Genomic DNA, 23,915 nt, shown 5'->3' with positions numbered 1-23,915 from the left:
TTAAAGTGTATCCCATTTTTGTAGCAGCTTGCTCAAAGGGCTCGAGAACCTATAGAAACAGCAATACATCAGTTTACAGCAAGAGCAATGTTTTTCTCTGTTCCAGTGTCTGTCTTCCAGCATTGGTCTGTGTCTGATCCAGATTAAAATTGATTTTACAGAGGAAATAGATTTTGTGCTCCAAGCATTTCAAGTAATCTTTTGCGGTACTCAGGTGTAGAATGAAAATGCTGCCAAAGTATTCTTTGTGTTTACACCACCTGTGTTAGCTTAAATAGGTAACAAAATCTTCAAAGACAAGTCATGAGAAAAACAAATTGACCGTATTTTGTATCTTCTTTTAATTAAAAAAAAAAAAAAGTATTTTAAAGAGTTATTTTATTTTATAAATCTGAGAAGAATTTTAATCCTTTCCTTGCTATTAACTGGGTTCTCCATTCTCCTGAAACCCAGAGCAGTGCATTAGAAGAACTTGTGCTTTACACTGCTATGCTTCTTTAGTCATTTACCTATTAAAAGTACAAACATTAATAGATGATGTTTTGTCCTGAATAACTATTAAAAGAATTGCCAATTTCTAACCAACCTGTTCCAAGGAATTAGTCTGTATTACTGCAAACATCATATACCTAGTCTGAGGTCAGAAAAGTTATTATAACCAATTGAGTCCAGCATTTCATTACTGAACAAAGATAACTCTAGCATCTAGGGATGCTTAGGTATTATTCTTCAAAAGCTTTTTAAGAGTCTGAAGAAATACAAAGCTTTTTCACCTATATTTCTGACAAGCAAATGACATAAAAATCCAGTTTTGACTGAGCATAAGATTAGTAGAATAATTGCATTTTACTTTTTACTCTATGGCACATGAATCTAAAAAATTGCAAAGTTATTTTCATGCCATGGGTGTCGGTGTATGAGAATAATGTGAAAATGTCAACTCTGTAAGAAGATGAATCACACATTCGGCAGCCTTTGAAGGAGACCAGAAGCGTGACTCAGCCCAGAAAGAAGAGTCCTTGGTTGATATATTTCAATATACATGTGGGCCAAGGACGCAATTCGGTACTGTAGTCAGCAGGTTCTGCCAGCAGTGTGGGCAGATAGTCAATGGACCTTGAGCGTGATTCAGCCCAACCTGAAGAAGACAATCAGCGTGTTCCATTGGCCAGACCATCTGAGAATTAACCCAAATAATATTTGAATTAACCCATATAGATGTTTGCATCATTCCTTAAAATACTGCTTCGCAGTACTCCAGGCATATCCTTGAAAAACTGCATGGTAACTTTACCTTTTACTTTAAGTTCACCTTCCTAGATCTTCCTAGAATAGAGGCAAACTTCACAGTTGGCTGGGGGAGAGAAAAACAGTGAAATAACAGAAGATACTAAAAATGGGCATGAGCAAATTTCCAAGGGTAATGTAGTTGACTTTTTGTCAGCTGTCTGAAATGCTGGGACTTTTGACTTAGGGTACATAACTCATGAATTTGATTTTTTTTTTTTTCTTTTCACTGTAACTGTTTGGTAACTCCGTGAAATTTAATTATCTATATATGGAATAGTAAATGGTCCTCTGTTCCATTATGGGCTTCAGTGCGTGAATGAATTTTGTTCAAACCCCAAAACTTTGCAGAACTCTCTCCAAGACAGGCCAATAGCAATTATTGCTTTCACTGTGTGGCTAAAAAACAGGATTAATTACTCAAAGTGCAATGAGAAATGCACCCAGTCTTCTATAAAATGTCTGTAATTCCTCATCAGATGATTTTCAAGCCAGGGTTTTCAAGCCTTTTTGATGAAAAAGAATGAGTACAAGTTCACCAAAGATACTTAGGGATTTTGGAAGATTTTGCTGCTTTTATTTATGTACATTCAAGTTCTCTGCTGAGTGTAAAAATCTAACTGACCTTCTTTCATACCTTTGCTTAGATATACAAATTCTCTGAAACAATTACAGCTGTAAAAAGTTTTGTTTGTATTTTTGTAAAGAAGCCATTTCCAGCTAGTGATTATGATGGCCATATAAAGACAAGGAGACAGCAAAGGAGAACTTTCTACAGTACCTGGCGTAGATAAAATTTACTGGCATTTAAATTGGATTATTTATTTAATTGTGAAACTGTGCTGAATAAATTTAATTATAAATCAGGGTGCAATTCCAACTTTACACAAAGCTGTGGGTTTTGACAATGATGTCAGTGGAACTGGGAGATTGCCACAAAATAGTTTATAGACATATCACATCCAAACATGCCTGCATGGGCTGCCTGACCTCCCCTGAAAACAGTTCCTTTGGGCTCTGTTTGCCTTTGCAGTCCTCCTGTTGCCCTAGTGTTTCAGGTCACCTCTGTTTGAAAGGACTTAAGCTCTGTTGAAAGGTAGAGATGTAGAAAATCTCACAACATTTTTCTTTTACAGCTCCCTTGTTTTAATTCCCACAGCACGGTAGCCCAGTAATGATTCTCTTGCACCTAGTTAATAGGCAGAATGAAATGAGGTTCTTTAAAATAGAAGCAGAGCTCATAGAAGCTTATAAGCAAGACTGACTTATACCCTGCAAAACGCTTTTCATGAATCCACCCCATAAGTGACCTGATGTTACAAAGGCAGGCGAAGGTGCATCATTAAGACAAAGTAGGAGACTTCTGAGAAAGGGAACAGCAATCAGTGGAGTGATTGTGGAGGGCTGGGTTATTCAGATTAACTGCTTTCCTTTTTTAAAATCGAAGGCAAACCAGAAAAACATCTCAAAGAAATGTTATTCACAATCAATAACACACAGCAGACTAGAACTTAAGCAGGATTTCAAAGAGTCTCTCCAAAAGCACAGTGAGCACTGTACTCTGGAGGAGCAGGAAGCAGAGAGGATATTGCACAGAGAAGCACAGATGGACCAGCTGGGAAATGCTTCCTGCAGAGCTGCAGTGTGGTGGTGTTTGACCCACACAAATCATATCAGCTGCAGCTCAAGGCAAGCTCCCTTCCTGATAACCCCCAGTTTGCCATCCAGGATAAGTCACCATCTGTGTCATAACCTTAAACAAAGCCTGATGAAGTGATGAAGTCTAAGCAAACCTCGGATGAATCTGTACAAAGCCTGCTCTCACTGGCAAAAACATGTTGCTGGAATATAGAATGCAGGAGATACAGATAGAGAAACATGGAGAGAAATCTCTGGCACGTACCTCTGTTCTGGCACGTACCTCTGTTCTGGTGGAACAGTAGATTTGCCCATGTTGTTTTTCAAGGAGTTTTCTTCTGTCGTTCAAGACATTTGGAAATAATGTTGTTTCATATTTCAAGTTTCAGTACAGTGTCAGAAACAAATGATGCCATTATTTCATTCAGCGAGCTGTAAATGGGAATATTTTAAAATATAATGAAAGCCTTCACGGGAGAAAATAAGAAAAGCAAGCAGTTTGAACACGAGGCACAGTGTTGTTAAAACCAAAAAGTAGTGGAAAATAATTAATCAGTGAAAAGATGGTAGCAAATTAATACATAGTAAAAACTTTATGAGAAATAAAAACACTTATTTTTGCCATGTGTATTTGCATCAGCCTTAAGTCTCCTTGTGAAGTTCTGGTTCAGTGCAGAGCCAAAGCAGAAAGCAGAGGTTTGGTAAACGTTGGAACCAGAAGAGGCTCAACATTAACATCCCTGTTGCCACAAAGGAGCCACAAAGATGGGTCAGTGCAGGCAGGGCTCAACTGGTCCCCAGGAAAGGTTCAGCAGAGGTTCAGCCCATGTGTTAGTTCAACCTATTCAACATGCAAAGGAGCTTCAGCCAGCCCATTCCCTTCATACAGAGCTACTGTGCCACACCATTATGGGCCATCCTTCTGCCCTCCTTTGTGACCTGCTGTTCAACCATCTCTTGCACTGGAGATGTCCTTGCAGTTCCTCTACAAAAGGAAAACAAAGACACTTCTAGGCACTGCTCACTTGCCATATGTGTCACTCGCACTGAGTCACTTCTAGGTTGAATGTTCCAGTCACCCAATAAAAGTCAGTCACCACCTTCACCTGGGAGCTCTGTGTCAAAGGCAGTTTGGCAAGAATATCCTTCCCCTCATAAATACTTCAGTGAAATAAATAATTGTGAGCAGGAAAAGGTGACAGCTGCTGTAGTATGCTGTTAGTTGTGTTTCCTCAAAGACAGGAACAGATCAGTTCTTCCAGCAGAGTAAACAAAGTTTGACATACTTGTGCCAACAAGCTTCACATCATCTCTAAAGGCTTGGTGCCAGCTGCCGTGAGCAGTCAGCTGTATGTATACACTTTTGGCTGTGCAAATGGGAGTTGACTTTACACCCAAGGGTCCTTCCTTCCTGCTCAGCTCCTCGTCTTCCCCCCGCTGGAAGGTGTCATCTTCCCCAGAGCACAGACACAGTAATTCCCAAAATGTTCTCCGGTTTTCAGTGGGTTTTCCGCTTGCCTCGGGTTGCTGTTAAAGGGCACTCTGCTTCACTCTAAATTAATCTCACAGGGTTCTGCAGCGTGGCTCAATTTAGTGGTAACATAATCCTTAATTTTGCCATTTACAGAATGAAGAGCCGATTTTTTCCAAGGATGGTCGGAAGTTTTTCTTTGTGAGAGCCCATCCCCAGGGAGGACGCGGGAAGTTCTACCATGTTGCCATGTCATCATCACAGGTGAATGGCTCACTGCTGCTGCTGCCTTGTGTGCACCTGCAGCAGGAAGCAGTAAAAGTAGCATCTGTGCTCAGACCAGAGGGATCAGGTGGTGCAAGGGCAGAATGTTGGACTTGTGCTTAAAGGAAAGTATTCAGTGATTGTGCATAAAATACTACCAATTGCTGAGATACTCAGGATAAAAAAGTTTACCAATTTTCTCTTTTCAAACAGTATCATTGCTTTGCTTTGCTTTGTTTTATTTTGTTGTTTTTTTTTTTAATGCCTTCTTAGTGTAAATAAGTAAATCCCTGCACTGCCATAAGGGATTAATCTGAAGCTTGTGGACACGCCGGATTAGAGGGAGGAATATGAAGCAGTTCTATACTGAATTTATCCTGTTATCTCTAGAAGAGTTATAGTTAAGACGATTTTGACTCTGTTACTTATTTCCATAGCTATCTATTCTCAGAAATATGGGGGGGCGGGGAGGAGCTGGTGGAAATTGCAGGTGCTTGGTAACCCTGAACAGGTAAAGAGTCTAAAGAGCTCCCTTCATCATTACAGAAACATAAAGAGAAGCTTTGCTTACCCCTTAGGTAGCTTCTTTTAAGAATAAAGACATCGAATTCTCTTTTATTTCTGGCAGCCCAACAGCAGCAGCGATAACTTGGAGTCTATCACGTCTGGCGATTGGGATGTGACAAAGATATTGGCCTATGATGAAAAGAGGCATAAAATGTAAGTAAATATTGGTGTAACAATTCAGTCATCCCCTGCTTAGCACTGGGCTGTTGGCTTAGTTACAGTGAAGTGCACGCGTCTGAAATGTCTGAGCACAGGAGACGGAGATCTGACAGCAGCCTCTGTTTGTCTCTGCTTTGGTTTAATCTCCTGCACCGTTGCATAGAGTTTGTCTTAGATTTATTTTCTCTCTCCACTTCAAACCTTTCATTCTGCGGCTATAAAATGCAGGATAAATTTCGATAGAGGAATGACTTCTCCTACAGCAACTTCAGGTGTTAAGCTCTGAAGGAAGGAGGAGTATTTTCATTGACCTCCTACACAATTTTAGAAAGTCCTTTATTGACCTTCAGATACATCAGTGCATTACAGGAATAGTGTATAGTGAGAATACACACTCACACACACACACACACAAATGTTGTCATTTATGCTTGTAAAATAAATTCTGTATTATTTTCTTTTTAAAAACAGATTAGACAGACTTTCTGAAAATATATAGAAAGAAAATATTTGGAAGCTTTTCTGGACCCAAAATGCCATATAGAATCCTTTGCATGCAGAGTCTTACTTAGAAGATTGACTTCTTGGTTTCGTAAGGTCATTGAAATATCTGACTAATGTCTCTGTAATATGATGAACTTTGAATGATCATTAAGAACAGCATAAGGCTCCTTCAAGGTGTTGGATGCGCTCAATTACTAATAATTTCAATATGAAAAAATAGTCATTGTGACTTGGCATACTTGTTTTTTCACAGTCCACTCAAGTGGGAAATACCATGCACAACTAATGCAATCAAAATACACATTGAGACAAGTGCAGCTTGTTGGAAAAAGATCAGCAGGGCTGAATATCCTATCTGATATGTTCTCCACATGGGCACTGCATTTGTTCCTGCTGGACCCCGCATGTTGGCCACCAGCAGCATTGGCACATTCCAGGTGTACAGAAACTGCCTCACTGCAGAACAGTGTGTTCAGTATTTAACCAGAAAGAGCCTTGACCACAGTCTCAGCACAAAAATTGGGCAGTGAAGCATTCTTCACTTATACTCTATCCTTCCTGAAAGTTCGATTGCCTTTTTCAAAGAGGATATTTCAGTGCGTTTTGCATCAGATCCTGGTTAGGTCACTGGGAAAAGAATAAAAATAAAGTAAAAACTGGTTTCAGAGAATAAGAAAATGTGCTCAAAGGTAATTTTGCACTGTAGACATTGATGAAAAAATGGGAAGGTTGTTACCTTCATCACTTGATCCTTTTTTGATCATCAGTAGTCCAAGTCCCAAACTTTGTCTTTGTATGATCAGTCAAATGACTTTGTGAATGAAGATGTTATATATGATACTTGTAAACACCCTACTAATAATTCAAATGTCTTTGTTGTTGTTGTTGTTTGTTTTAAAGTTATTTCCTCAGCACAGAAGATTTGCCAAGAAGGCGGCATCTGTACAGGTCTGTAGTTGGTTAACTTCACATACAGAGTCATTACATAAGAGACTGCAGTAGAAACTGTCACTTATCTGATTGTCTTTAATGGCATCGCAGCACCTTGCAGTGTGTCACTGAAACAGAGCAGCGTAATGACAGTGAACAGAATGACAGACATCTGGAAATGTCTGAAATTTAGCAATTTTCTCATTTTCTTGAAAATTTAAAATTAGTCTGAAGATTGATAACCTGTCGTAAAACTTTCCAACAGAACTGCTTCATGCTTGAAAGATTCCAAAATTACATAAACCACAAATATGAACTGTTTCTATTCTTCCAGACTGCAATTTTCATTAGAGTTTAATAGCACCTCACCTGTTCAGGAAATTGAAAAGAAAAAGCAGAATGCTATGTTTACAGATGTTTGTGGGTTGTTTTTGTTTGATTTTTTTCTTTATTTTTATTTTTTTGCAATTCCAGATGACTTTAGTGTCCTCAAGTAACAGTACAGTGAGCAAAAGGTTAGCTTATGGCCAGCTATAGGTAGTATAGCTATCAAGAAGTATTGCAGAAATCGAGTATAAAATAGAGGAAAATCAAATTCAGATTATAACCACTTGGGAATCATTATTTTCTTTTATTTTTCTTCTCAGTGTTTGTAATGAAGGGCAGAACTGATGATAGCAGTGTTTGATAAGGGACTCTCAGTACATTTGCCCTTTCTGACATGATTTCATACTTTTTTTTTCCTTAGTGGGAAAGAGACTGGAGCAAACCGTATTATCTGCAATTCAGTCATGTTTTCCTTCTGTAACCTCTACCCCTGTTCCACACTTTTCTGAGAGTAGTTCAGCTCAGTGTTTATTTTCTTAAAGAAAAAAGGTGAAGCAAAAAAAAAAAAAAAAAAAAAAAAGCCATATCAACTGCTAATTTCTAATGAAAGATGCAGAGGCAAGTCAACTGAGTCCAGATACTACTGCTCAAGAAACCTCCCTAACCTCATTTCCAACATTGGTAATGAGCAAAGAGATGCCCAAAAATGTGAATGTCCTCAGCCTTATATTCATTACCCAGTGACACTGGCCTCACCTTAAGCATTTTATCTTCACTGTGGGATACTTTGATTCTTTCTTGTCCTTGTCCAAAGGAGTCAGCTCAGAAGCATCCTTGGCCTATGTTCGTTAACTAAGCTCCACTGGAGATAAGGCAGCTTGTATCAAATGACAATCTGGTTTTGTTGGGGGTTTTTTGTTTCCTTTTTTGGATCTGATTTAATAGATTCTAAGCAGAGTGATTTGAAAGCCAGAAACATGATCTCAGCCTAAACAAGATCCCCAGAACTTCTCAGTTGAGTCTTTGGTGACCCTAAACAAGTTGTTAGCTTCATCTCTTTCTACCTTGAAAAGGCAGCAAAATCAGTCACCTGCCTCACAGGAATACTGGAATGAAGCATTGTGAGGTTGCAAAATGCCATAGCAGTGCAAAATTGCATTTAATAATACTTACAAATGATGTGTAATTCATTCTTCAACCAACAGTAGGCTCCCACAAAATCTTTCTGAGCATATGCACAGGCCACATTACCTTCAACAAAAACAGACTCTGTAAAGCAGTGTTTTTCTTTCCATTTGGACATTATAACAGCAACTATTTAAATTCCTGAAAATACCTTCAGCCCCAAAGGCAGCTGCTAGCAAATCAAACCAGTGAGGCAACCAGTAAGAAACTTCAAGAAAGCAGTTCCAGGTCTTTATTGCCTGCTATAAAATGAGTTGGTGTAAAAACACTACTCTTTATTGTTTTCATGCTTTCATTGACTAAATTATAGCTTCTTCTTGTGGAATTGCAACTATGATTTTATTTTAAAAACTACACAATCCTGCATACCCACCTGACCTTGCAAAGATAGACATCATTATCCATTTATATACTGTCCATTCAAGCAAAAAAAAAGCCATTACTGCTGTTTAAACTCAGCCAAATGGAAATGCTTTGTCTCTTGCTAATGTTGGGCACATTATATTTATGTTCTTGCTCTATAGTAAAGTGAGATTCAAATAATGTTGCTTCCAGATAACATTTGCTCAGTGACCTTCACAGAATTATATTAACTTTTTTTCCAGTGCGAGCACAAATGGAAACTTCAACAGGCAGTGTCTGTCTTGTGATCTGATTGAAAACTGTACCTATTTCAGTGCATCTTTCAGTCACAACCTGGAATACTTCCTACTGACATGTGAAGGTACGTGGGAATTGGTTTTGCGGTTGTTGTGGCTAAGGATAGGATTTAGACACGGATATCTTCAGATATCCAATGTACCTGTGGGTAGTTTTGAAAAACTGGCCATGAGTACCTGAATGACTTCACTTTTGAAAGTTTGCTTTGATATTTTTTCTTTTATGTGTTTTGTTTTGCTGTTGTTTTTAAATGATCAGGCAGATGTGTGCAGCCTGCTTCTGTGCAATTTTCCTACTGAAGTCAGAGGTAAGTTCCTTTAGCCAGTCCAAGCATCCTTAAGTTAAAATAAGACAAGAAGAGATAAAACATTAGAAAATTTGTGAGAGAGAAGCCAATGAGGTGGAATCAACCATGGGCAATTGAGAACAAGTTCCTGATACCTTAACTCTAAAACGTGCTTTACACCAAGAAGTATAGATGGACTGTATTTTGTGATATGTTTATAGGTAGAGTAAAAAGCACTTGGTGATACAGTGTAATGAAGTAGCATTGTTGGTACAGTAGCCTAATTAACCTAACGGACCACCTGCAGATCTGTGAATCTATAGGCATGGCAGCTATTTGTGGAGAAATGCCATTTCCCACTAAATATTTTGTGCTGCAGTGAATTTTTTTGTTTATGGAGTTTATCTCTTGACAACAAAAGACCTGTATATTTTCCTTCTTGTTTTTATTTCAGGAAAATTGCCAGTAGCTCCTAGAAACAGTGTCCATTTCTTTTCACCAAAATAATTGTTTTGCTGTAATTAGAAGCACTTGTGAATAACAGTATTAAGTTTCTAAAGGGTCTTATCAAGAGTTGTGAGGGGATGTGTTTGTATTGCATTATATCTCATTTACAAAAGCCCTGCAGTGATACCTAAAGAGATTAATGAGTTTTATTAGTATGTACATTAATCCAGGTACACAAGATAATGTTTTTCCATAATGAACTATGGGACGGATCCTCAGCTGCTGCAAATAGTACCTCCATTATCAGGTTATTAGAGTTAGATCTGTTTACATCTGCTGAATGTATTTTGTCTGAATGGTAGTTATACAAGTCTAAATTGTCAAACTCTACTCTCAGTACAATGCCAATACAGGACAGTTTGTACTGTGGGGCTACTGTCAGTGTCTCCATTTAGATAACTTTGCAAAATACACTTAGGCAAGAAAACAGAGATCCTGAAAGTTTACATTTTCAATGATTTTATAGAAGTACCAGTCCATTAAACTTGGTGGAGTCATTACTTCCTTACATAACTGCAAGTGTGAGGTTTGTCAATTTCTTACTTTCAAGCAGTTTAGAGGAGTGTTTCTTAACACATTTCATTCAGGATCAGTTCAACATCAGGTATCTGCTACACGCACATCTACAGCAAAGTTAACCAACTTGAGTACCTTTTGTAGCTCATATGAACATAGTGGAAATGCTAAGTCAGGGCTTGAAGTGGTAATTAAGCGTCTGGTGGGAAGGCCACCCAGGGGAGCTCAGCTGCATGCAATGCAGCTGAGTGACCAGAAGGGGTGGAGCCAGAATCTACCCTTTCCCAGACCTCATTGAAGGGTTGGCATTGGAGGTAGGGGTATCTTGCTGGAGATTCCTGTCTATCTGAGGTCTTCTAAGGGTAAGTAGCTTTTTTCTTTGTTTCTGTGTCTATGGCAGCTGCATTTGGGCTTGTCCTTGCTTGCTGCAACCTGGGAATTTGTTATCCTGTTATCATTGATGTGCTTACTGTGGGTCTGGTGAGGGAAATTATCACTTTTGTCTGAAAAGCAGACTTACTGAAAATAACTATCTCATATTTTTACTCTGACCAGGAAATCAGATTTGTTTCAAATGTTTCATGGGCAAATATTCATATGAAGTTTTCCGTGTCTTGAAAACAATTCCTGGGCTGATTTAGAGACTTAATCTTCTCCATACCTCAGTTTCACTCTATCTTGCTTTAATAACTCACTTTGTGATCTTCAGTTGAAAACTTCAAGGCATTTAGAGATGCAGATGCAACTGTGGCTTACATTAAACTTTTTCAAGTAGTTTTGTAAGATTTGATTAATCGGCATGTTTGTAAAGTATTCTATGATGCTTAAATGAAGGACACTGGAAAGGGGAAACTGCTGTTCAAAGGCAAAACAAACTAAAGCACAAGAAAAGTCTGGCACTGCTACTGTGATCCCAAAGGTCAGGAATTCTACTCACTGCTTCAGTACATTAGATACAGCATGTAATTTTCTTATTTTTGCTGTCCAACAGTGCTATCTGGCACAGGCTGAAATGGGAGAAGTATCCCATAATGAAAGGTAACCTCTCTTCCAGGAAAACAGTGTAATGCTTACAAGTAGACAACCCTTGTTGCAATCACTCAGTCCCAGAAGGCTAGTTACCTTGTTTTTCATCTAATTTTATAAGCTCGTGATTGAATTACTGTAGCAGGACCTAAGGAAACACTTTGCTTTGCAGACTGCTTTTAGATTATCTCCTCTAGACACTGTGGAAAAACTAATGTGTGCTGGAGCAAGGTCACTCCTACTGTCCTTTTCATCATAAAATATGGGCTTGTCCTTCTCTCTCACCTATAAACTAGCACAGCCTCTGCCAGTGAGTCTCTGAAATAAACAGGAGGAAAATCTGCATGGAAGGGTTTTGGTACTTCGTACTTAAATTTCATTGAGGCTGGGGTTTTCTTGTCTGGAATATGATGTGAAATTCAATTATGTAGAGAAAAAGGTAAGAATTCTCAAGTTTCAGCTGTGGAAAGCAATGTATTCCTGTTCATTTGATGAGTTTGGGCAAATAAAGTACTAAGCTGAATGACACGTAGCCAGTAATGCACTGAAGCCCATTTTTTGGTGATAACTCTTTCTCCTTAGCAAGAATGAAGCTTTAACAAGACTATCACTGTAATCAGTTCTGCATTGTTTTAGTGTTTCCATTTTAAATTGGTGCTCCTTATCTTCAGTGACTCCCTCCTTCACTCTCCACCACTGTTAAAACTTCAATGTTAGTACAAGTTCATGGGGGAAGAAAAGATGTGCAGCCACTTCTGTTGCAGGCTACTTTGTACCCTAACACTCCGTGGAGCAGTTTTGGTTCCAGTTGTTCATTCTTCTAAGTAGTCTGTTTGAAGCCATTGAGTTTGGCTTCAACACACAGAACTAACCTTGTTTTTTTTGGATCCTGGAGTTCAAGTCCCTGCTCTTGCATGCAGGCAGCTGTATCCTCACTGTAATTAGAGAGTCATGAGGTTCCCAATGAAGGGTTAATTCCTGCTAGCTTTGAGACAAAAGGAATGGTGAGGAAGATCTCTGGCACATGCATACGTTACTGCAATTAATGCCATTTAATATGTGATGAAAATGATAGGGGTGTGTGTTGTTCATGGAATACCTACCAGCCTGCTAATTAAGATTCTCCATAATAATGCCTTTTCAGGAAGGGAATAATCATTTTTAGGGATGACACGAAGAAAATTAGTAGTTACACAGAAGGGAGAGGACTATAACAAGGACTGAGGGGAAACTATTCATGCCTGGCATGGTCTGGTGGTACACAAGTGCCTTTGCTGTGTATCATCTTCTCATTTTATTGACAAATTTGGGAAAAATCAACTATCAGTTTGAAAAGAAATAAGAGTGTATCTAGGAACAGAGAGCGCTATTTTCTTCCTACGTGTCTTACGTCCCTTCTGTTTTTCCAGAAATAGTATGAGTGCTCTGATTCAAGACACTTCAGCATTGTTGTAGTCTGTTGAGCTCTTTGAAGATTATCTCTGCTGGAACCTGTGTTTGCCTGGTAGTCTTTGCTGCCAGTGTTGTGCAGGTCAACTGGTGCTGAAGCTGTTTCTCTCTTTGAAGAAAGGAAAATAGGCTCTCCTAGTAATGTTCTAGTATTAACCACCTCCTTTGAAGGCCCTCTCTAGCAGTATCAGTAGTGTAGCTTAGATGCTGTAGATCAGTAATCACAGGTAGCAGGAGTGAAATCATTTCTACCTTTCTGAGCAGGCAATTTTGCAACTGTAGACCAAAATGATATGTTGTACCTGAGCTGTGCTTGATAGTATGACCACAGGACAAATGGGGAAGGGATTTATCAGAGGATAGGTCTGCTTTTCCCAGGTATGTCTAAAACCATGCTGTGGAATCTTTTTACTAATATAGATTTTTCTGTCTTCTCATCTGGTTGCAAGACAAGCTGCTGCCCACGCAGATGGTGCAAGTTTGAAATGTTATACTTCTGGAGGATCCCATGCACACAGAAAGTTTTTGTGTAGGTGGGACTAAGTTTAGAAAAAGAGATTAAATCATTGATTTACAGTGAAGAGTTCTTAACCAGAATGTATCAGCTTGGTATTTACCCTTCTCAGGGGCAAGATTCAGAAGTTGACACACCCTTGATCTGTGCTATCATGCTAAATCCAGTTATTGACTGCTAACTAACATCTCTTCTGCATTCATGGAATCGTAGGATGTCTTAGATTGGAAGGGACATTAAAGATCATCTTGTTCCAATTCCTCTGTCACGGGCTGGTTTCCCCCCACCGGATCAGGCTTACCAGAGCCCCATCCAACTTGGCCTTGAGCACCTCCTGCATTTGGGCTTCCACAGCTTCTCTGAGCAATCTGTTCTGGTGCCTCATTATTCTTTTAATATTGTCTTTTTTTTTTACTAAAACCCAGCACTCCTGGGAGAATAACTTTTAAAGGAGCCTGGAGGAGGCCAGAGAACTTGTGTGCTGCATAGCCGAGGGCTGTGCAGTATGAGATAAGGGCTCAGCCAACTGAAATGCCGGTATCTAGCACCATCACCACTGGCATAGTTCAGTCCAGGGATTTTAAAACATATTTTTCAAATTGTCAGCAAGTATAAAATTCTGTGCATTGTTTTTACTATTGTACCTCTTCTTAGATGCAATGACTGCATAAAGACTTTGTTTTTTTGAGGATGTGTGTTTTGGAAAACCTCCTGTTATTTTCTTCTGTCATTGGTTTATCAGTTGATTTAGCCAGGCTTGAATGTGTCCCAAAGAAAAGCTGAATTAAGCTCTTCGATTTATTGATGAGTTCCACAGTAACAAAATAACATTTTATTTGCCCCATCTTCTTATCAACGTAAGCAGTTTAATCTGCACTTTTATAATACTCAGTTTATAATGCTGAGTTTTTTGGAATGCATTTGGCTTGAAAGCCTCATAAAATCTTGGATATATGATTTTTAATCATGGGTATCTTCACAAAAAACACTAGTTTTAGCATACAACTCCTCTTTCTGGAATATTCATCACAAAAACACAGACTTGCTTTCTGAATAAAGGTGTCTGAATTCTTTTTGCATTGGTAAAGAAGATTGTGATATTTATCTTTCATGAGTGAATCAAATCAGAAAGATGCACAAAGTCCCTTTGTAACCTTCCCCCATATGATCATTTTCATGTGTTCACCCAATGGGGAGCGGAGATACAGCAAGAATTAGTGGTTTGCCTATGGCCACATCTCAAGTCAGGTATCACAACCTCATTTCTTTTCTCATGTTGCAAGGCAGCGCTCCTAGAGAAAGCACCATTGGCTACTGGAACAGATTAGAAGTAGGTCTAGCTTCACAGCCAGTGTTCTTCAGTGGAAGGTGCATAATTACTCTCTGCAGGATTTTTCCAATAACATACTCGTCAGGGATGTGTCTGCCCAGTCTCCACAATAAGAGATTGGCTCATGCCTTCAGGCAGGAGGGTAATGAGCCTTTTTCTACATCTTTCTCAGTTCCTTCATTTAATCAGACCTTTTAACCTGTGTCGTATGGGCCGGACCCACCATCGCTTGAAATCAGTGGAAAAACAGAAGATGAGGATGCCTTACAGTGATTACGATCAAGCAGATGACAAGAGAACTATACATCAGTGTGGAAGGTCTACCATTCCACAGAGCAAGTTCATAAAGCAGTGTTTTGTCTACAAAAGCAAGCCATGTTGCTGATGTGTTGGCTTGAATATCACATAGAAATGTGATCTATCATACTCTCATCAATAATGTTTATTAAATCATACCTGAGTGAAGAGTTAACAAGATATGTTTGCAAGCTTTCACAGTTGGTTCACAGCCCTGTGCAGTTCCATCTTAACAAGAATTCAATAACTGGTCTATAACTACATCACAGGCCTTAATAAGCAAGGGCCCAACCCTCCCAGGTGCTGAATGCTTTTAAATCCCACAGTGATGGCTGAGGATGCTGCAGAGAAACCCCTTCACACATTACAGTATGGCCTGCAGCAAGAGCAACCTTCTTTGCCACCTCATTGCTCAGTGCCTTTGGAGGCAAGCATGGCATTCAGTGATTTCTTCTTTTGAGAGAAGGAGACGAAACTCCTATTTAACCCCCCCACATAACCAACATTAAATGTGCAGAGCGAAAATGCCTCCATTCATTGCTCATTTTAACTTAGTTATGTGGCAAGCCTGCTGCTTGGCAAAATTTGTGAAGTGTGTGGGTTGACTGTCAACCAATAATGTCATAAAACTGCTCATCGTGGTGATGATAAAGCATCTCTGAAGCACTGTTTGCTGAAATTCAAGTAAAAGCTTTCTAAGTGCCGTTGATCCTGCTAAGGAGGCCAGCACTTGGCATTTCAAGTGACCTTTGGCAAGAGTTCTAATAACTGATGTCATTGAGGCAGTCTAAAGAGACTTAATTAGATGCTGAAATAACTACTAATGCTGATACAGGACTTTTATTAACTGAGTCTAGAGCCTATGGATAAAGAAGCACATTTGGGTTTAAACAAATACAAAAGGTTGATGCTCAGATTTTACTAATGGAGCGTGAACCAGCTGGCAGCACACTTCAGTATAGCCATCCTCTGACAGCCAGTTTTAGAAGCAATAACTCCCAGGCTCTGAGGGAGGTGGTTCCCACCTGCATCCCCAACTGGTCATGCCTCTCTGTGCCCCAACTTGTGAAAAGCAATGACCCTTTATGAGCGCCTTGTAGTAATTTTTATCAATAAGTCATAGAGGACCATAACACTTTATGTCCACAAAGTCTGGAAGTGAAAATCAACGCTGCTCCTGAAAGAGGCCTCTCCATCCTCTATCCATGCTTGGGGCTTTTCCCACCTGTACAAGCAGGTGCATTCCAAGCTGAGTTCACAGTCCGAACTGAATGAAAACTTCATATTAATTCAGTTGATGTATGTATATTTATTTTTATGCTGGGATCAGCTCTAGAAGCTGTTACACCGTTTTGTTAGATGGCTGCACAAGCATTGTGGGTGGGAAATGCTGGAATTGCCTTACCAGCATGTCATGGAGTGGCTGATTTTCTGGATCATTTCAGATGTTGTCTGCTTGCTTTGGGGTGTTTGGTTAGGGGTGGAGAGCCCATGTTAGATGCACTGTTAGGAGGAGCGGAATGTAGTTATGTTTTTCTGAGTATGACCCAGTGGCACAAGTGTGGGTTTCCCACACAGCAATCATTCAGCAAGCACATTGGCCATGCCTGTGAGGCAATCCTGGCTGCTGCTCACATATTGTGTCACTGGGTGACTGTTATCTGCTGTGACCAGAATGGTTTCCCATGCAGCGATGATTACAGTGACGCTTGACTTTTTGTATACCCAGTAGCAGGAGGTTGTAATTAGTGCTTCAAGGCAAAATGTGACCTCTTGGAACTTTTCCTGAGGGTTATGAAGCCTAAATTAGTTTCTGCTCTTTGAAAGCATGCACAGACTTAATCTGCGGGCCCTATTTATATTATAATTACTATATAATTCTCATTTGCATTCACTTGACTCCCTTTCTCACTTAGCAGCTAAGGTTGGCTCTGGTGTCTCAGTGCCTTTGTGCATGGGACAGGGGTCAGGAGTCCCAGGGGTGAGGCAGAGAGGGGGATTCTCTCCCACTCTTGAACGCTTGTACGGTATTAACACAGCAGGCTGGCGTGAAAAATCTCTTCTACACAAATAGGAACTATCATAAGAGGTTTTTTAGTCTGGGAAAAGAGAGGATCCTATTAGCAGTTTAAAATTTAAAGAACTTCTTTTCTGTTGGCTCTTTACAACCTAGATGTTAGTCTGAGATTAATTACAATGGTATCTTTTCTGGATGTTCCCATCATCTTACATCTTCCTTTTAGTAGACTGTTCATTTATGTGTTGAGTCATAGAGTCACAGAATGGTTTGTGTTGGAAGATCATGTAGTTCCAACCCCGCTGCTACAGGCTGGGAATATGATATAATATTGTATCACTAAACATCTTTGAAGCTGTGTACTCAGTGACTGGGAGCAAGTGAAAAGAAATATGCATGAACATTTAACAAAAAATGAACAGGCAATGTCTGTAATTTCCATTGCATGGAAAAAGAAAAGGGGGGAGTGAAACTCCTGTGCCCTTTAAAATCACTTCATTCTGCAAAGCATTACCTCTTCCTTGCTTTTTTGCTTTGATCCTGCTGACTCTTGCTGGTAAGCATGAACTGTCTGATATTGTCCAGAAGCAGGTGATCTAACACCTGCTTGCAGCCAGGGTTCCTGTCATTTGGTCACTCCATACAATACAAATTTTTATTTGAACTCCAGTCATAGGAGATAAATGTCCATGACAAGAGGCTTCCTCTGATGCTGGGAATAATGGAGCTTCACAAATCAGGCAGTGGCCTCCTGCGTGCTGAAACCAGGCTGCGTCATTTCCAGCTACATGAGCGACCCTGGTTGAACTCATTACTCTGTAGTGGATTGTACAGATGTTACCATCCTGCAAGATTTAAAGCTTCCTTTAAGGAAAACTGCTTCTTTCACCTCGCTGGCCAGCTGGACCAGCTGCAGGGTTTATTGCTGCTTTTGTCTCCTGTTTGCATGATGCTTAGGGCTTTATTAATGCAGTCAGTATGTTTGAGGATATATTAAAACTTGAGAACTCACAGGAGGAAAATAATAGCTTAATAATGGGACAATGAGAAGCAATGTTGTTTTTGTTCTTGTGAAGTGTTAATATCAAATATTAACTATTACTTGACTACTTAAGATGCCAATACGTATGCAAAAAAAAAAATTATAAGAAAAATTAAAGTTATCTAAATCACATTATACGATATTAAAAATACAGAAATAAAATTTGAAGTGAGGTCTGTGGATTGTAAGCGGTGCTAAGAATATATTTTCTCTCATGATACAATTGCAAGGAGATACCCTTTTCCCTTGGATATATCAATGTCTCTATTAGAGCAGCTGGGAGGACTTGCAGGGTCTGCGAGTCTCTTCTGCCCTTCCACTGCTCTGCCAGGGATGGGGCTCTGGGAGATGTGGTGAGGACATGGTTGCACAGCCTTTCCATTGTGATAGTACTGCTATTTGTATACTTGTTAACCACAGAACCACAAGATCATAGGAAATTCAGATAGAAGGCACCTTAGGAGATCTCTGGTCCAATCTCCTGCTCAAAGCAGTGTTAGAACAGAAGCCAGAACTGTATGCTCAGGGCTCTACCCAGTTTGATCTTGGAAGCCTCCAAGGATATAGAGTGCATGGCCTTCTTGGGCAGCCTGAGATATCCAGAGGCTTTCCGAGGTGGACAGGTAATACAGACAGTATTCTTCTACATATGTTATTTCTCTTCAGATTAGCATATACTAATCCTATAAGAAACTTAAATATATTTAAAGCATAAATGACAATACTTTACTTTCATCTCTTCTCAAAGACAGGAGAAAATCTGAATTCGGATTGAATTGATGGATGTAACATTAATGAGGGATTCAATTAGAAATGACAGAACATAGAACAGAAATTGGAGAAAAGAAAGGAAGTTGGGCGTGGAGATTTCTCTGTTCAGACCCATTCCTATGACTGGAGATCTGAACAGTTATCTTGGCCAAAACACTAGTGCCTTTGGGCAAGACAGTGATCCCTATGTGAGCTGGAGTGCTTCTGTCTTGGCATTTCCATCTCCAGGTACACATTCATGATATGTTGTGAGGTTCAGGGAGTCAGCAAGCAAATTTTCCTAGCACATTTCATTTTTTTTATCTGATTATAAGTCACTACAATGAGTAAATGTATCTGCAACGTTTATTGAACATCACAGGCTTTCCTAATTACACCTTAGAACCATCCACATGTGTTGTTACATTGTCTTTTGAAAAACTTGGCCAAAGAAGGGCATGTTTTCACTCATCCCCCAGGATGTGATGTCTCATTGGATGATATTAATTAATTAAGAGGGAGAGGGTGTGGATTAGTTTTAAGAATTGCAAGGAAAGGTTAAGGATTGCCTAAATGAAATAAGGCAGTAGATTAAGACAAAGAGAAATATAAGTCTAATTGGGGATCAGCAGCAGGGTTCATTAGGAGCTGGGCTTGGGAATGACCTTACTGAGATTTTTCCATGACAGCCTGGGAACCCAAAGCTGGACTCAACTAATGAAATTAGACTACAAAACTGATAAGCATCATCAGAAGGCAGAAAGAAATACTGGAGGAGTTGGCTGTCTTGCAGACCTAGAAAGGGGAAATTGATAGTACAAAAAGCAAGATTAAGCATGTGATGACTGAAGGCAAGAATTTGTCTTGTATGCTTGAAGCTTTAAGAGTGGATGGTGCCTGGGCATGCAGTGCTCATCACTGAATATCTTCAAAGCACCTACCAGCTGTGGCCATGGAAAAGATAGATGAGCTTTTGGGATGGATCAAGCAGAATTTTTTCCAAAGAACCAAGCAACTGGCAATTTTGCTGTATAAGACATCCTCTACAGCAGGGAGTAGAGTCCTGGTCATTTGTGTTTAGGAAGGATGAGCTGAAAGTGAAATGCTCTTACATTAAAGGATAAAAGGAAAAGAGAATTTGCACTACAAAAGGGAGCTAAAATAATCTAGTTTATCCAGTGGAATGAGGACATGAGGGAGACGTGACTGTTATGACTGCAGAAGGAATACTTGTGATTAGTAGAAAACAGCTTTTGGGCACAAAACCACAGAGGTGTAAACTGGAGTGACAGCCAACAGAGCTGAAGTTAGAGGACAGCTTCTTTTGGAAGAGTGAAGTACCAGCAGCAATTACGTCAAAGAAAATATAGCTATATTTAGAGGGCATTTATCAGTATTTTTATAACATGCCATTGCCTGAAGAAACAAGGGGGAGCTTTCTCAGTCCTGTATCCTTCTGTGTCCTGGCAGTCACAGAAGGGACAGTGTAATGGAGCAGGTTGGATGGGTTGGTGTCAATCCCATATGTCCTTTCTGTAGGCATCTCAAAATCCCATGGAACTGACCCTGGTCCTGACCACACTTAGGCACTCAAGTAACCTTTTCAAAAACTCATCAAAGCTATTTTGTGCAATATAATTAACCTCTTGCACATTTGCCCTCTAGACACAGCTAACTGAACCTATCTCAGCAGAACCAGCCTTATTTCTGTACGCAAAGCATGCATGAAATCTATCACCAGAAGTGACAGAGCAGACATTAGCGGTACCTTCCATGCAGTTTGTGCTGTTCTTCATGTTTCCTGACAATAAGTCTGTATTGATTATTTTACAAGACGAGTTACATTTGAAGAAGTAAAGATTAGATTAAAAGATGAAATGCCTTGAGGAGGCTGAATAGCAGCACAAATCTGTTTGATGTTTGTGTCAATAAGGTTGCCAAAGCAAACAGCACGAACATCTGTCTATAGCATAAGCTGGAAAATATTGTAGATGGGAAAATATTTTAATTATAAGCAGTGGCTCAATGAATTCCCCATGTCTTTATTTATTAGGGTGATATTATCACCCCAACATATGAACTTTATGCAGCACATATAAATAATTCATGGATTAGCAAATAAAGAGATCTGGAATCTGTACACAGAGATGGCTGTTGCCAATTATCTCACTCATGCAGAGCCAGACCCTCTCAGCTCCCATTGCTTGCAGCTGCTCTTTTAAATCATTCATCAGTGCTTAAGAGATACTCTGGTGGTGCTGGCAGAGAGTATTTGAATTTTCATTGTTTACACACTGAATTTAGCTTCTGGTCTGAAATTATCTTCCACGTTGAAGCCTTTGAGAATATGAATGAGGAGAATAAGACAATTCAGACATTTCATCTTTTTTCCACTTTCTAAACGCTTAAATAATTTTGATTACCTTTTTTTTTTTTTTTCAATTTTACATAATATTCTTTTTATAATTACTGCTTTGTTTTGATGATATAGCTATTTAAACCATGAAAATATCAAGAATACTTTGGAATATTCTCTTAAAAGTATTACAGAACAAATGTCAGGTGAAGGCTTTGTTCAAAGTTGTAAGATTTTCAGTTTTTATTCTGAAAATCTGTACCTGGTTACCTAAATATTTACAGAGTTGCTTCTTTCTGATAGCATTCAAGCAGAACTCTCTTGAAAATAATAGCAAGAACTACTTAAAAATTGATGATGAGCCATAGGCAATGCTTTTTCTTGCCAAATTACTGAGCCACAGACTTTCTGTGCACTTTCAGAAAGCAGTAGTACCTCCTTGATGATATATTTGCCTTTGTCATTACAGCGATATGGCTTAATTTACTTCAAGCATAGATAATGATAGTAACATTTTTTTCTAGCACAGATAATGACAAAAGTCAAAGTCATTATGACAGAGCTAAATTTTTAGCTGAAAAAAAATGTAAATTCCTGTAACTAGAGCCTTGTGCAGCATTTTTAGGCAGCAGGATGTGCCAGGCTCAGGGTCCCATCCAGATCTGGAAGGGCTGAGCAGTGAGGAGTGGTGGGGCAGGGGTGGCCTTGTGCCACTGCTGTCAGCTCTCAGCAAGTAAATTAGGTTTCACTCGCACAGCAAATGACAGTGGCTGGCATTTAGCAGATGGCATGTGTAATGGGACTGTCACACCATTATAGGTTTTAAAAATGAAGTATGGAAGGCAGCTAAGGAATATACACTTTCTAATTTCAAGAGTTTGTTTCTTTCTCTTTTGGGCGTTATGCGCTCAATATACACGTGTTGAAAGACTCTTGGTGTACACATATGAGAAGACAGTATGGCATGTAACTGGGATGTTGTAGTTTAAATATTGGCATTAAAATGGGTAGTTTACACCAGACCCTAAAGAAAAAAAAAAAAAGGGAGGGATGATTTCTCTTCTTAATGATTTTCAAACTATTCGCAGGAAGAATGTATAGATTAACTGGAATGTCATTGGCAATATTTTGTACTGAGACTAATCTTTCACACAATTCTGCATTCTGTACATTTCTGTCTTTATCATTTTTCTTCATTTGTGGCAAAGGATAAGTAGAGCAACTCAGAAATCTACTTTTTCAAGGAAATTGATGCATGGTTTAAGATGTTTTCTTTGATATTGACTCAAACTGAGTATCTTTGTATGAGACTTCACTTCAAAATATTTATTTGGGAAGATGATAGGTAGTTGGAGATAACTAAACACAACGTATAATACATGGGTTTTGTAAACTACATATCGGCTTTTCTTTTTTAATTACTTTTTGATCACTTTCCCAGTGCTAACATCAGGAAAAGAAAGGAAAAATATATTAGAAAATAAAATGATATATGTTGTGTTTCTCTCTCTATCTCTTGTTTTTAGGCATTTTTCTGTTAAATAAAGGACTGCTGTAGCTCTGATTGAAATAATTTGGGAGGAATTCTTTTATTTTCATTGATGATTTTATCATGCCCACAATGAATTGTTCATTAGGTTTGTTGCATTTCCAACAGGCTGGCTTCTGGGAATGCAGTAAAAAGCAGGGCGTATTTATATATAAATACGGTCAGCATGTCAGTGTGTATCAATAGTAGAAAGGTAAATTCAGCTAAATCTCAGTGAGTAAAGCACTATTTTTCTCTGTGATTTATACGGACTTGGCTGCATTTTAAGAAGATGGTGCAGATAAAAGGATGTGATTGTTAGAGGAGACATTTCTCAGTGGCTGGGAAACCAATATCAGACCTGCCGCATCAGTCAGCTTACCAGTAAATAAAATTTGATCTGTCTCTTTTCTGTATAGGTAAGGTCTACATTAAACACTTCTGAAGCCATATTTCACTCAATGGGATGTAGTTACTGGGCAGCACTAGGAAAGCCATTGGCTTTACACCACCTTAAAGCCTTTCTTCCTGTCAGCAGCTTATACCACTTACCAAACTGGTGTGGGTGGCTCATGTTAACCCACTTTTGTTGCCATTTACAGAGTTCTGAGGACACACTCTTATATTGTGAGAGGTTTCTGTTTGCAAGAAGTACTCAGGTGGATGCTGCACATGAACAGTGATCATGGTTTGTAGGCTGAAGGACTCAAGGCATCTTAAAGAGGTCTGAAACCCAAGGAGTATAAATTTTATCAATCCTAAAGAGGCTTAATTTTGAAAACTCTTAATTTTGAAGTGTAAAAGGGCCTATCTTTTTTTATTAAAAAAAGTCCAGTCCAACTGCAGGGTTCCCCAGGACATAAAAGTGTCAAAGTCCCAAGAAAGTAAGAACCAGCATTTCTCACAACATTTCCTCCAAGAGTCTTCTTAGAGCCTGCTTCAATTTCTGCAGTCCCTACACAGATAGGGCTGAGCAGCTCAGCTTTGCTGCATCTCGATGGGAAAGGAAAGGAAAAAGAGACAAGATCTAACTTTGAGGTCTTTGAGGGTCATCTTTCTTCTGGAGCAGTATTGTCAATCCCATTAGAAAAGTTGTAAGCAAGTATGGTATAACCAAAGAGTGGCTGTGCTGGGTCAGACCAAAGTTCCTTTTGGTCCTGTCTCCAAAAGCAGCAGGCAGATGATACTTGAAAAGAAAAAGGAAGAAGAAGCTGGGCGGCTACAAAATGAACCCGATTCCAGTGACCATCTCATTTTTCTATCAGTCAGCCCCTCGGTGACTTTATGAACTAGAAGCTGAACCCA

At 39.3% G+C, this 23,915-nt stretch overlaps 1 protein-coding gene across 3 annotated transcripts in view; it reads left to right on the top strand.

Moving 5' to 3' along the window:
- Window positions 1-23,915, top strand: part of DPP6 (dipeptidyl peptidase like 6) — a 495,216-nt gene that overhangs the window by 452,986 nt on the left and 18,315 nt on the right. For all 3 annotated transcript variants that reach the window (XM_090143146.1, XM_090143145.1, XM_031615945.2), the window contains exons 13-16: window positions 4,553-4,660; window positions 5,289-5,380; window positions 6,791-6,838; window positions 8,938-9,056. In XM_090143146.1, the coding sequence (XP_089999272.1) occupies window positions 4,553-4,660; window positions 5,289-5,380; window positions 6,791-6,838; window positions 8,938-9,056 (367 nt within the window). The remainder of the gene's footprint in view (window positions 1-4,552; window positions 4,661-5,288; window positions 5,381-6,790; window positions 6,839-8,937; window positions 9,057-23,915) is intronic.

This window comes from Phasianus colchicus, chromosome 6 (genome assembly GCF_987193195.1).
Source record: "Phasianus colchicus chromosome 6, bPhaCol1.hap1.1, whole genome shotgun sequence".
Lineage (NCBI taxonomy): Eukaryota > Metazoa > Chordata > Aves > Galliformes > Phasianidae > Phasianus > Phasianus colchicus.
This window is presented reverse-complemented; position numbering and strand designations above follow the sequence as displayed.